This window comes from Taudactylus pleione, unplaced genomic scaffold (assembly GCF_031769625.1).
Source record: "Taudactylus pleione unplaced genomic scaffold, aTauple2 ptg000585l, whole genome shotgun sequence".
In the NCBI taxonomy this organism is placed as follows: domain Eukaryota; kingdom Metazoa; phylum Chordata; class Amphibia; order Anura; family Myobatrachidae; genus Taudactylus; species Taudactylus pleione.
In genome coordinates, this window is record NW_028284987.1 from 2,401,771 (window position 1) to 2,416,560 (window position 14,790).

General features: G+C 44.9%; 1 protein-coding gene across 1 annotated transcript in view; it reads right to left on the reverse strand.

Annotated features, from left to right (window-relative positions):
• Positions 1-14,461, reverse strand: part of LOC148481322 (uncharacterized) — a 126,272-nt gene extending 111,811 nt beyond the window's left edge. The window contains exon 1 of the mRNA XM_088453657.1: positions 14,386-14,461. Within this exon, the coding sequence (XP_088309783.1) occupies positions 14,386-14,451 (66 nt within the window). The 5' untranslated portion in view covers positions 14,452-14,461. The remainder of the gene's footprint in view (positions 1-14,385) is intronic.
• Between the last annotated feature and the right edge of the window lie 329 nt (positions 14,462-14,790).

The following is a 14,790-nucleotide window of genomic DNA, read 5'->3' on the forward strand; positions in this document are numbered from 1 at the left end:
TAATTTGCAGGTGACCAACGAGACAGTACCAACAATGGGTGTAACAGGTAAAGTGGAACATTATCCTTTAACAAAGTCCACAGAGGTTACTATTGGGTGGTTGCATACCAGGCATTCTTTTCTCCTGGCTGCTGCAGCTCCTACTAACCTACTGGGCAGAGACTTGTTATGTAAGATGGGATGTGTTATATATTGCACCCCTGATGGTGTATGTTTAGATATCCCAGAGAGAATGATATACGAGGTGCGGGATATGCTAGACACTCCACAACCCTACCCCTCTACCGTTTTAAATGAAACTCCATCACAAGTAGATGAAATGTTGTCCCTAATTCCAGATTCCCTTTGGACTAAAGATGGACAGGACACTGGATTAATGGCAAACGTAAGCCCTTTAATGGTAAATTTAAAAAGCGGAAGGCAAGCTCCAAAAATTCCCCAGTACCCACTAAAACAGGAGGTAGAATTAGGGGTTTATCCAATAATTGAGCGATTATTGCAACAGGGAATTTTAGTTCGTACAGCTAGTGTAGCCAACAGTCCCATCTTTCCAGTGAAGAAGAGTGGTGGGAGGGGTTATAGGCTGGTACAAGACCTTAGAGGTGTCAATAAGGTAGTAGAGAGCCAATTCCCCGTAGTGCTGAATCCAGCTGTCATTTTGATGCAAATCCCAAAAAATGCAACCCATTTCACTGTCATTGACCTCTGTTTAGCTTTCTTCTCTGTGCCTCTCCATCCTGACTGTCAGTATCTATTCGCATTTACATACAGAGGTTTACAATACACATGGACACGGTTACCCCAAGGTTTCATAGACAGCCCCAGTATCTTCTCCCAGGCATTGCACAACTGTTTACAATCTTTTCAACCTGCCAATGGATCTGTTCTAATTCAATATGTGGATGATTTATTGCTATGTTCTGACTCGTTTATGTCATGTTTGAATGATACTAAACTTTTGTTACTTCATCTCTCACAAACAGGACACAAGGTGGCTAAAGACAAACTACAGCCGTGCCAATCCAGAGTAAAATATTTGGGACACTGCCTAACCCAGGGGTTATGACACCTTACAACAGATAGAATCCAGGCCATACAAAACATGACACTGCCGCAGAATCAACAGCAATTTCTTACCTTCTTGGGAATGTGTGGATACTGTAGAATGAGGATACCAGGTTTTTCTATTTTGGCCTTACCTTTACAGGAATTAGTCTCTTCCTCAAAACCTGATCGTGTCATACACACAAAGGAATCAGAACAGGCTTTCCTCAATCTTAAGGATAGTCTGACAAGAGCTCCTGCATTGGGAATACCTGATTATGAAAAACCTTTTGCTTTGTATTGTACGGAAGCCGATGGTTGTGCTGCAGGTGTCCTTCACAAAAACATGGTGATGCCAGTAGGGCCATAGCATACTACAATTACTACAGTGCCCAATTGGACACGGTAGCAAGATCACTCCCCACCTGTTTGAGAAGTGTAGCAGCTACCGCTTTATTGGTGAGTAAAAGTGAGGACGTAGTATTGGGCCATGATATGATTGTCTACACTCCCCATTCTGTATCTGCTCTGTTGATCTCAGCTCAAACCAGACACGTCTCCTCGGCTAGATTCACCAAATGGGAACTAGCTCTAATCGCTCCTGCAAATATTACTGTTAAACGTTGCAGTACGCTGAATCCAGCAACATACCTACCATATGTACAACATGATGTACAAAGGGTGGAAGGAGAGGAGTTGCTGGCAGGAGGTGAGTTTGGCAGACATAATGATACGCATGATTGTATGACATATCTGAATCAGACCTTTACTGCTAGACCTGACATACATGACACACCTTTAGAGAATGTGGATGTAACTTTTTATACGGATGGAAGTTGTCATAAACAAACAGACACAGGTGAATTATGTACAGGTTATGCTGTTGTAAATGACACAGACATCATAGAAGCTAAACCTCTCGGTCCTCCTCACTCAGCCCAGGTGGCAGAGTTAGTAACACTGACTAGAGCATGTGAACTGGCAGCAGGCAAATCTGCTAACATTTACACTGACTCGAGGTACGCGTTCGGGGTGGTGCACAATTTTGGGGCTCTATGGCGTCTGAGAAATTTTAGGACAGCAGCAGGCACACCAGTTGCACATTCCCGACACATAAAACATCTTCTAGAAGCAATCCAACTGCCCAAAGCAGTGGCAGTAATTAAATGCAAAGCCCACACATGTGAGGATGACCCAGTGTCACTGGGCAACAACAGAGCTGATGAAGCTGCAAAATGGGCAGCAGGGTTAAAAATGTTTCCTCCAACTGAAACAATTATGTCATTTCAAACTATTGATATGTTGAAATTAATTGAGATGCAAAGTTTGTGTTCAATTCAGGAGAAATCCATTTGGAAGTCCAAGGGGTGTGGGCAAGAGTCCTCTGGGCTCTGGAGGGACGGACATGGTAAGCCAGTAGCCCCCAAGGCATATTACCCCAGCCTGGCTGAGGTAGCACACGGTCTGACTCACCTGGGTAAACAGGGTATGTGCAAGTTGGTGAGCGCACCAGGTTTTTCTTCACAAGCAGAGAAGATAGCAATGTCCTGTCTGACCTGCTTGAGAAAGAACATAGGAAAAGCGATCCCTACCGAACTGTCCCACATTCCACCGACTGATGGACCTTTCCAGGTGATACAATTTGATTTCATCCAATTACCACCCTGCCGGAACCTTAAGTATGTATTAGTGTCCACAGACGTATTTTCTAACTGGGTTGAGGCCTACCCAGCGGCCACTAATACTGCTGCGTTTACTGCCAAGAAAATAGTTCAGAAAATTGTATGCAGGTACGGATCATACGAATCATCGAGAGTGATTGGGGTACCCATTTCACAGGTGATGTTTTTCAAAATATGTGTAAGCTGATGGGTATTAATAGCCGACTTCACACCCCCTACTGACCGCAAGCCAGTGCCAAGGTAGAGAGGATGAATGGGACTATTAAAAATAAGCTAAGTAAAATCATGGCAGAGACTGAACTAGGATGGTCTGAAGCATTACCTTTGGTCCTACATAGCATAAGGACCACTCCTAGACCTCCTCTGAATCTGTCCCCATTTGAAATATTGTTCGGTAGACAACCTCATTTGATTATAAGTCCACAGGAAGATCTAAAGGGTAACAACGAGGTAACTGTGAAGTATCTTATATCAATGAGTAAGCAGTTAAAGCAACAGCAGCAGAAACTGAAATTGTTGTCTAATGATATGCCTGAAACGAACTGTCATGATGTTGAACCAGGAGAATATGTAATGATCAGAAATTTCTTGCGTTCAGGTTGTTTGACTGATCGGTGGGAAGGTCCGTACCATGTGCTGCTGACGATACATCTTTGAAGGTGGCCAAGAGAGATACCTGGGTCCATTCCACTGCAAAAAGGTCAATCAACCAGTGAAGAAACAAGTCGGAGGCAAAGCTGATAGCGTGGATCTGTCGCTCGTGAGCTTGTTCCGGGAGGATTGAAAAGGTCGTAGTAAGATACCTGAACTGAGAGAAATTTGCAGGTCTTGTTGTGACAATGGACGGGCCTGCTGTGTTCATTTTCATATTCTCTTTTAGAGTGGTCACCATCCTGGTCAGTCCGGGGATATCCAGTGTCTGTGATGGGGGACCGATTGAGGAAATGGGAGCTGATGGCAGTGCTGATGGAGTGGAATCAGGAGGAGTGCAATGCCAATCAGGGGAGTGTCTTTCCAATCTTAGTACTGTTATTGGTAAAAGAGCTGTCATTCCGGATACTCGGGGAATGTGTGGAGGGTATCGTCTGAAGGTTCCTGTATTTGTGAGCTTTGTGGGTCCCTAGTTGATGAGAACTGTATCCAATGGTGCCAACCTAAATATAATCCGTACTGGGGTGGGTATCCTCTAGAGGATTATCATAGCATGGTAGGCAAAGTTTTAAATCAAACTGATTGCTGGGTATGTTCACATGTGCCCCAGGGACAGCATTACGTAGGGTTGGTGCCATTTCCGCTGAATATCACGGAAATTTTAGAATTACAAAAAGGGAAAACATTGGATGGAAAATTCCTCTCATCCAAACCACCTCATTTCAAACTCTATCAATTCCAAGTAGATAGATCACTTTTGTGTTTAAACATAACCAACCCCAATAAACCCGGGAGTTGGGAAGTGACGGGGAATAATCAGACGATGACCTTCTCACAAAGAGCTGATAATGAGTGTATAAACCATGATTTATTGCGCTCCATTAAGTCTGGTGGGAAACATTTTAGGTATCGGTATACATTGAGTTCCACCAAAGAAATTATTGGTAAGGTGCCAAATGGTTATTGTGCTAAAATAATACAGCCAGAAACTTGCATGTACCAGATGGAAGAACCAGAAATAGGATTGTTTGCAAGGGAAATGTGCTTAATAATAATGATGCATACCATTCCTTATGTTGTCCCTGATATTGTATATTTCATCTGTGGAAGAAAAGCGTATAAATGGCTCTCCCCGAGTTCCGAAGGTTTGTGTTACCTGGGAAGAATAGTCCCAGAAGTTATGACCCTCACACATGTTGAAATGCTGGGTATACATAAAAACACACCGTCACCATATCTTCACACACAATATGAACACAGAGGCAAAAGAAATATGGTACCTGGTGATATACATAAAGCCACTCAGTTAATCAGTGAGACAACTGGCTTTCAAGTTCTGGTCGCATTGGACCCCACCAGGATTGCTCAGGGTACATTAAGTTTTAGAAATATCCAGGAACTTGCTAAATTAATAGATAATATCACCGAGATGTACGATGACACATTCAGGTATACAGGGAGAGAATTGCAAGTGTACAAGAAAGAACTGGTGCAACACAGGCTAGTGTTGAATTATTTAACTGCTGTTACTGGAGGGTATTGCGTAACATTGGCCACCCAATTTGGAGTAAAATGTTGCACCTATGTCACCAATGATACCAGTGACCCTAAGGAGGTTATAGACCAGAAGATGGATGAAATTCTGCAGCTAAAGTGGGAATTTCGCAAGAACCATAACGCTTCAATGGCTGAAGTAGGGGAAAAGATAGAAGGATGGGTGTCATGGCTGAACCCGGTAAAATGGTTCTCAGGTCTAGGGGAATGGGTCCAGGAAGTGATCGCCAGCATAGGCAAATTCTTAATCCTTATACTGATTGTCATCATAATATTTGGTATATGTGTCCGGTGTGTTCCTATTGTGTTGAAGTGTGGAAAATGTAGAAACTATGATGGTGATCAGTAATGACAATATGTATACTGAGGTAAATATAGAACTGCATTACAACCCTGAACTAGGAAATACAATCGTTTGATGTATTATATTTAGACATGCATACAATGTATTATTGAAATGTTATTCATAGAACACCTCAGATGTTGTAAAGTCTCAAATTCCCCTTCAAGACTGCTATTATAAGACTGGTGCATTCCCACACCTTTCACATGATCTCCCAAGATCCGCGGTGTGCGTATAATAGTAGTTTTATGTCCCCACCCAGAGACACATTATTGACGGATAAAGAACCACCTTGTGCCATCCCATAATAACACCAAATAATATGTAAATGTAAGCCTAAATTAAATTCTAATAACAGATTGTGATAGCATGTTGTTTGCTATCAAAGGGTGGACTGTCGAAGCTGAATAATTGACAAGTTCAGGTTAAAATGTAATCGCGGCGACGCCATCTTGCGACTGGCCGCAAGACACCATCTTGAAAATGAGATCGCAAGACACCATTTTGTGAATGGCCGCCTAAGCGCCATTTTAGATAAAATCACATTTTAGTACATGTGGCGATAATACTAATAGCACCATGCGTTTGCATCTTTCACCATTTCTCATACACACATGAATACACACAATTGCACTGTTAACTAGTCGCATATTAGCGAATGCATAGGACTTTGTATGAAACCGCTGTTTTATTAGCTTTATGCACACGCATCTGCCCCAAGTTAACTAGCATCCTTATTTCAAACCCTGAATACCCACACATTACATATTCACACATAAGGTTCAATAAGCTCTAAAGTATATGATTTAAGTCGGTTTAGTTAGTTTAAATGCTGAGAAATAAAGATATTTGATAACTAGGGTATTATACATGCCAAACAAGTCATGTTTGGAGTTGTACTGATGCGTGTACTTTTTACAGTATTCCGGTGTTATGGGTGGGGAGATCGCATCATGCATTCCTGAGTTATGGATCGCAGAGCCTACAAGCAACAAAATGTATATTTTAGAAACAACTGTTAGGATGCTACGAGAGGCGTGAAGAGGAAGACCCCCAGCTGTTAGAGGCAGGGAGAGTCTGTTTGAACCAGCCTGTTAAATGTGCTGTAACAGATGCTTCACCCCTGAGAACCAATGATATCAGCAACAGACTTCCCTATTGTCCTGTATATTCTGGGGGGGGTATAAATATGAGTGCATGAACACTGGTTCTGGGTCTTCATGCTGAATTCTGAATGACGTGGGATCTCTTGCTGATGCCTATCTCTGGGTCTGGAAGCGCCTGCGTATGTATACTGTACTTGGGTCTGTATCATTTCCTTTTGCGCCTTAATTGTGTCTTGATCAATTGCGTGTAACTGTCTGAACTTTTACCTGAATATCACTTGTGCTTTGGAACCACAGATTCCACGTCTAAGTCTTTATTTATGGTGTGACTGCGTACGCAATTAGCGTCATTCTTAGAAGGTATAGGCAGGACATTAGAAGGTATAGGCAGGACATTAGAAGGTATGGGCAGGACATTAGAAGGTATAGGAAGATGTGTATAGAGGTTCTGATCCAGTATCGTTACAAGTCACAACGTCTTTTTCAGGAGTGCATGTACCTTTTGGCCATGGACAACCAGGACTGTTGGCCAGGGGCACTAACAGGTGGTAGTGTACTAATTACCCAGTCTTGCCGGGGATCCTGGCAGTGGTTTGTACCAGCCATGGTGGCCATGCCACTTCTCTAGCACCGTGGCTTGCAACGTATCTTGGCAGCGCTGTTGTTTCCACGTACGCTCCTGGCAAATGCACTTTTTTTGGTATACGTAGAAATGCAATATTAATACTTATGATATATGGCAGACTCTGTAGCCGGCTCGGTGACTGGACATCACCATGCTGCAATGATGATGGGCCTATTTTCATGCAAAGGCCTGGAGTTGCAGTCCCATCCGCCCCATTGTTAAACTGCCCTGCGGACAAGGATGCTGCAACACTACTAACACACTGCTACACTCGCCTCATTCCTTCCAACTTAGTCCTGTTTTCCAGATAGGTGGAGTATTATCTACATCAGTGATGGACAATTAGCTGCCGTAGGGTCTCATGTGGTCCTCTGTGCCTTTACCTGCACCCTCTAGCTCCTTCCTGCATTATTGTCAGGTTTCTTTTTATAGCTTGTAAAACTTGTTCAAAATGCCTTCTGTTATGCCTTGTGTTACTATTATTCTTTGATAAAACATATTGTTTCAACTTATAACATATTAGGTTAGAGGTGCGTCCAGTGTGGCCCCTGAACTGCATCAGGTTGCCTATCACTGGTCTACAGGCTGCCAGCAGGAGCCAGTAGAGAATTGCTCGGTTGAAACTTTTGGGTGAGGTATAACTTCTTATACTTGGCGAAGAGTCAGACCACTCTTATCCAATCAGCAACCGTTGTCATATGAGTGGTCTGACTCTTAGCCAAGCATGGCCAGGGGCGCCGAGAAGGGGGGGGAGCGGGTACAGATTACCCGGGCCCGGGCTTCCTGAGGGGCCCGGTGGGGGCCCCGGTCCGGCGCCACTCCCCCTCCCTCACAGCAGCCCAGAACACAGCGTGTGCTGAGCTGCAATGGAAACTGCTCGTGGCTGCTGAGCAGCAGCCACAGAAGTCTCCTAAGCCTGTAGGGGGAGCGATCACACTGATCGCGCCCCCCCTGGCTTTGCGCCGGGCTGAGGGGGCTCAGAGCGCCCTCTCTCCCCAGCACACAGTGCTGCTTTGCGGCGCTGCATATCTTTTTGTTTTTCCGGGAAGGGGGCGTGGCCACGCCTCCCGCAATTAGGCCATGTCCCCTATTACCCGGGGCCGCCGCAGCTCTCAGCGGGCCTGAGCATGGCTAAGGTGCAGGAGCCCATGTGGGGTACCTGCAGTCTCGGGGGAAACGCTGTATGTACAGTATCTATATACAGAGCTTCTGTGTCCGCTGGATCGGGTGTTTTTTTTTTGCCAAGCCCCCAGGATGCCTACTGGAGAAGAGGACAAAAGAGCACCATGGAGTAGGTAAGTATGTCGTGTGAGTGTGAGTGCGGGTGGAGTGTAAGTGCGGGTGAGTGAATGTGTAATAAAGGGTTAAAATATACAGTATCTGTGTCCTGTCTGTTTTTTTTTATATTTTTTTCAACGTGGGGGTTGTGGTTCTGCAAGTGCCTCATGGCAGGCTTGCAGTGACCTGTAGTCCCACTGTGAAGAACAATATTACTTCTATATTTAACCTATTACCCCTAGACACACCGCCTCCAGGGGTGCAGGGTAGAGTCCTGGGCTTTCCTGGGCTTGTTGATCCTGGGAAGGGGGAACCCCATTTAATTTTTGGGGTCCCCACTTTCCAAGGTTTGCCAGCCCTTGGCTGTTTAGTTTAGGGCTGATGAATGCTTTAGCAGGAGACCCCACTCTGTGTGTCTCCCTGCTATGGCATTACCACCTGGCTGGTTCAGCCCGATGCTGGTTATATGAAAATAGGGGAAACCCCACACCGATTTTTCTCCCGATTTACCTGTACCAGTATGGGCTCAGAGGTACAGTGCTTTTGGAGGGAGCCCCACTGTGTTTTTTTTCTTAATTTGTAACCCTTTATTACACCTATAGCACAGAAGCACTAAACAGATCAAAGGGCAGTGCTGCTGAGGAACACGCAGCTAAGAGGGGAACTATTTAATTCTTCTGTTTTGGCCCGAGTTTGCTCCATGCTAGATCGTGTTTGCAAATGGGAGTTGGTTCGATGGTGTATTGACTTCTATTTGTGTGTTTGGCCGTGTTTTGCAGATCTAAACGTTAGGGATGAGCGAACTTCGGGGATCCGGGGCGATCCGAGCCCAAGCTCGGATCTCCCTGTCTGCCCCGGATCCCTCTCCCAAGGCAAAACCTCGAGATCTGCTGTCGGATCTCGAGGTTTTGCCTCGAGCGTCCATTTAAAAAAAAAATGCCTTTGCCTTTAATGGGCAAAGTGCTGATTGACTGACAGAGCCGTCTGTCATGGCTCTCAGCCAATCAGCATTATGGTGCTCATTTGCATGTAGCACGGACCCGGGAGATGCTACATGCATCTGTGTGATTGATAGTGACACAGAGCACAGATGGGTCAGTAAGACCTGTCTGTGCTGCTGTGTATTTCAATGACACAGATGCACGCACGGACCAGGAGATCCGTGCTCCTTGCATCTGTGTCATTGACACAGAGCACTGACGGGTCCGTGAGACCCGTCTGTGCTGCTGTGGTAAAAAAAACAAACCACCTGTGTAAAAAAAGCAAAAAATGGCGTGCACCCCCCCAAAAAAGAGCAACCATCCCCGGGCATTAGTGACCCAGTGCTGGGTGTGCTTAAATACAGGGGACAAACGACGTAAGGGTCCCCTGTACTTAAGCACAACCAGCACCGGGCTAGTCAGAACCAGCACTGTTTGCCAAAATATGGGGGACAAACGACGTAGGGGTCCCCCGTATTCTGCGCAACCAGTTCTGGGCTCTGATCCGGCCCTGGTTCTGGAAATACAGGGGAAAAAAAATTAGTAGGGTTCCCCTGTATGTTCCAGAACCAGCACTGGACTTTTTCTAGCGGGGGGCTGATGCCACAGCCAGTGGTGCCCTTTCACCGGGCCCCCCAGCCGCAGCATCAGCCCTGACCGCTAGTCAGCCCAGGCCGGGGATCCCTGGAGAGCTGGGGACCCCCTAATAAAGGGATCACCCTCTCCAGGGTACCCCAGGCCCAGGCTGATAGCCCGGGGCTATCCCCGCCACCCCTGGTGGCATTGGGTGGCGGGTTGATTTTGTGGTGTGGTGTAAATAAATAATATCAAACATTGTCTTTACAAGTAGAACTGCAAGTCCCAGCAAGCCTGCCCCGAATGCTGGTACTTGGAGAACCACAAGTACCAGCATGCAGGGCATTAAGGGCCCACTAGTACCTGTAGTTCACCTGTAAAAAAATGTTTAAAAAAAAACACAGGACACACACACCGTGACAGTATAAGTTTATTAAACATACATACACACATGTACACATACTCACCTATGTAACCCTGTAGCATCGGTCCACTTGTCCGGTAAAGTATCCATAGGGGACCTGTGAAAAAAAAACATACTCACCATCTCCTATGCAAGGTTCTGTCCTCTTCATTCCAAAGTAGGCATTCCCGGACTTGGCAAAAAAAAAAACGAAAACCCGATCTCCTGAATGAGAGCTTAGCAGCGGGGTATCACCATGGAAACCCCGCTGCTAAGCGTTCATTGGTTGAGAGAGGTCATCCCCCGTCTCTCAGCCAATGAACGGCTCCCTCCATTGTAGTCAATGGTGGGAGCCGCAAGGTTATTAAAGTTTACCCCAGAACCAGGATCGGATCAGAATCCAGAGCTGGTTGCGCAGAATACGGGGGACCCCTATGTCGTTTGTCCCCCATATTTTGGCAACCAGCGCTGGTTCTGACTAGCCCGGTGCTGGTTGTGCTTAAGTACAGGGGACCTTACGTCATTTGTCCCAGATCCAAAACACGAAGAAAGATCCAGATCCAAAACCAAAACACAAAACATGAAAAGTGGCCGGTGCACACCCCTACTAATCGTGTTTTTACACCCATCTGCCTGCATGACATCTCGGCCAAACACGATTCTTAGTAAATTTACCCCATATGGTACAGAACAATTACCAAGAGATAACCACTAGTGGAAATGCGCTGATATAAGCACATTTCCACCAGTGGTTATCTTTTTGCTAATTGTTCCGTGAGTGCGCACACACTCACATTTGGAGATTGCAGTTATAGTAATTTCAACATCCAATTTAAGTGCACTATATTTGTGAAAGTTTATTTCTTCTATATTATTTGATAATCTGGACCTGGTCAATTTTTGTGTTACTTATTGTACAATGCCCCATTATGTGCAACAAATTGTTTTCTTTGTCAAAGAAACATAAACATAGAAACATAGAATTTGATGGCAGGTAAGAACCACTTGGTCTGTCTAGTCTGCCCCATTTTTAAACATATTTTTATCTCAACCCTTATTGATCCTTACTTCTTCTGAAGGATATCCTTATGTCTATCCCATGCATGTTTAGATTGCTCTACTATCTTAGCCTCTACCACCTCTGATGGGAGGCTATTCCACTTGTCCACTACCCTTTCTGTGAAGAAATTTTTCCTCAAATTTCCCCTGAACCTACCACCCTCCAGTTTCAGAACATGTCCTCTTGTTCTAATACTTCTCTTTCTTTGAAGAATGTCTCCTTCCTTTACCTTAAAACCCTTTATATATTTGAACATTTCTATCATGTCCCTTCTCTGCTCCAAACTATACATATTAAGATCTTTTAGTCTTTCCTGGTAAATTTTGTGGTGTAGACCTTGCACCATTTTAGTTGCCCTTCTTTGTACAGTCTCTAATATATTAATACCCTTCTGGAGATATGGCCTCCAGAACTGAACACAGTATTCGAGATGATGACGTACCAATGACCTATATAGTGGTATTATCACTTCTTTCTTTCTGCTACTGATTCCTCTCCCTATGCAACCAAGCATCTGACTTACCTTACTCATTGCTTTGTTACAATGTTTTCTTGCCTTTAAGTCACCTGAAATAGTGACTCCTAGATCCCTTTTCTCTTCAGTACTTTCCAGTATAGACCCATGTGCATGATCTTGCATTTTTTGGCATTAAACTGTAGTTGCCACATTCTTGACTATTACTCTAGTCTACGTAGATCATCAATCATTTGTTTTACCCCTCCTGGTGTGTCTACCCTGTTGCATACATTTGTGTCATCTGCAAAAAGGCATAGTTTCCCTTCAATACCATTTGCAATGTCACAAATAAAAATATTAAAAAGCACTGGTCCAAGTACAGATCCCTGAGGTATTCCACTGGTAACATTTCCCTCTTGAGACTGCACTTCGTTTACTACAACTCTCTGTATATATCTATATATATATATCTATATATACATATATATATCTATATATATATAAAAATATCAGGGCCGGCTCCAGGGTTCGGAGCACCCTGTGCCGGCCCTCAAAATGCCGCCCTAAGATTTTGGGGGCGTGGCCTAATTACCATAGACAATGCCCCCTATGTGACATTATTTGGCACGCCTCCAAATAACGTCAGGTTGGGGGTAAAGCCCAGCACTCCATCACTGGCTGGGTTTCCCCCAGCCCTATCCCGTCAGTCAATGGTTGCCGCGCGCATGTGCGCGGCATCCATTCACTCTCCAGGGGTCCGGTACTGCCGCACAGCTGTGGTGGTGGGGGTTCCCAGCCTCCCGATTTGACCACCCATGGGCCACTCCAGCCCGCGGGTGGAACAGCGGGACACTACTGTCCCACTGAAATCGGGATGCTGGGGAGGGGTGCCGCCCCTCTACGGGTGGCGCCCCTGTGCGACCGCACTGGTCGAACACCCCTAGAGCCGGCCCTGATATATATATATATATATATATATATATATATATACTGCAATGCATAGCATGAAGGCAATGCCAACACTACCAAAACATCTTGGAAGCGCAAACATAAGTGTGCAAACATTTACTTACGCTGTGCCTGATAAATAACTTTAAATACCATGTAAGCGTAATAATGTGTTTAATCGTATCTTTCATTTGAAAATATATAATGTGATAACCAGTAAATTGCCTTATTACCCTTAATACGGTGACGTAATGATTAATAATGCTTCCTCACAGTGCTGAGGTCATGGGTTCGTTTTCAATCAGGGCCTCATCTGTGCAGAGTTTGCATGTTTTCCCAATGTTTCTGTGGGTTTGCTCTTGGTACTTTGGGCCTGATTCAGAGCCACTCGTAAGCGGCAGCTCGTTCGCTCCGAGCGATGTTTGCCCAACTGCGCATGCGTACGGATCGTTATACGCATGCGCGAACCAGTCAGTGCGGCCGAAATTCATGTGTTCGCAAAATAGCGAATGCCTGCTATTTTGAGTGACAGAATGAGGCGTATGTGGGTGGTAACAGGAGAAGGTGCTTGAAAACGGGGAGTGGAAATCCGATCGCAGGCGTGCTTAAAGGTCAAAACGGGCGTTTTAAGGGAGTGCATAATTAATCCAGCAGCGTCATTGACCACGTCACTTGGTTTTTTTAACTCAGAACTGCTCGCAAAATAGTGGTTGAAAAAACCAGCCCCAAGAATAGCGAGCAGTTCATACGCTGGTCGATGTACTCGATTAATCTAATAAATAGCGGACATGACGTATGGTGCGAGCGGCCAGGGGGCGTATTTTTCAAATTTACGTTCGCATGTTTTGCTCGCTCGTTCAGACTTAGAGGCGTGAACAGTCCGCAGAGTGCGAACGGTTCATTTGAATAGCCACCCCTTTTTAGAAAACGAACGACCGCAAATAGCGAACGGCTCTGAATGAGGGCCTTTATTTCCTCCTAAAATCCACAAACATTCTTTTAGGTTAACTGGCTCCTGACAAAACATGAACTCTAGTGCATGTTACAGGGTATTGATTGTAATGTTCACTGGGGCGGGGACTGATGTGAATAAACTTTCTTTGTACAGTGATGTGTTACATGTGTGTACTAGATAAATAACTGGTAATAAATAATTATTATGGAATAAAAAAGGGTTCACAGCGTACGTTTCATTATATGATGGGATCACTTTGTTGAAAAGCTGCAGGTAAAGTTACCATTTTACAGCACAGTGTCCTGATTTCTCTCCTAGGGCCTGATCATAACTCGCACACAGACGCTAATGCCGCCTCAGATTCTGAGCATACTGAGATGACCACTTGCAGCAGTGCTAATCTCTGTGCATCTGTAGACACGCCTACAGTCGCATCATCGCACCAGGCACTAGTCCTATGGTAGGTGCTATTCTCCATCTGACCATAGCGTCCTATGCCAGCATTACTGTATCTGACAGTCACTGTCTGCGACACACTCACTTCTGGCTAGCCACCCACTGTTACCACCCGGGAACATTCATTGAAATCCATGCAAAGTACTTTCAACAGCAGCCGTCAGCATATCTGCATTGCGTGCAGTTGGCTTACATCTCTAAATCAGGCCCCTAATATCCAGGGCAGTTGTAAATTTGCAGTTTACATTGTGTTGGAGCTTCATTTACCTGTAGACTTTGAATCTGCTGCCTTGTTTTTTCAAGCCACGGGAGACTTGCTGAACCTGCTGCCATGTCTTCCCCAGTTCTGTATATTCATGAGACAGAAGCATTGGTTGCTACAACAAAGTAGAGCTATGCTGAGAAATAGTACAGGACAAACGCACAAGCACACAAGCTTATTTACATATGAAGAACATATAGCAGGTTGCCACCATCAGCCAGAAGAACTGAACATACTTTAGTATAAAAGAAAAGTATTTTGATAATATAAGCTTACAGCCTGCAAGGCACGTCTTAGTACAGAATGAAATGCGATCTTGTGCTGCTTTTATTTTCTTGCAGAAATGCGATTGTCAAGCAAATATCAGACTGTCCCCATAAAAAGGAAAAGTGGGACACAGCTACACCTGG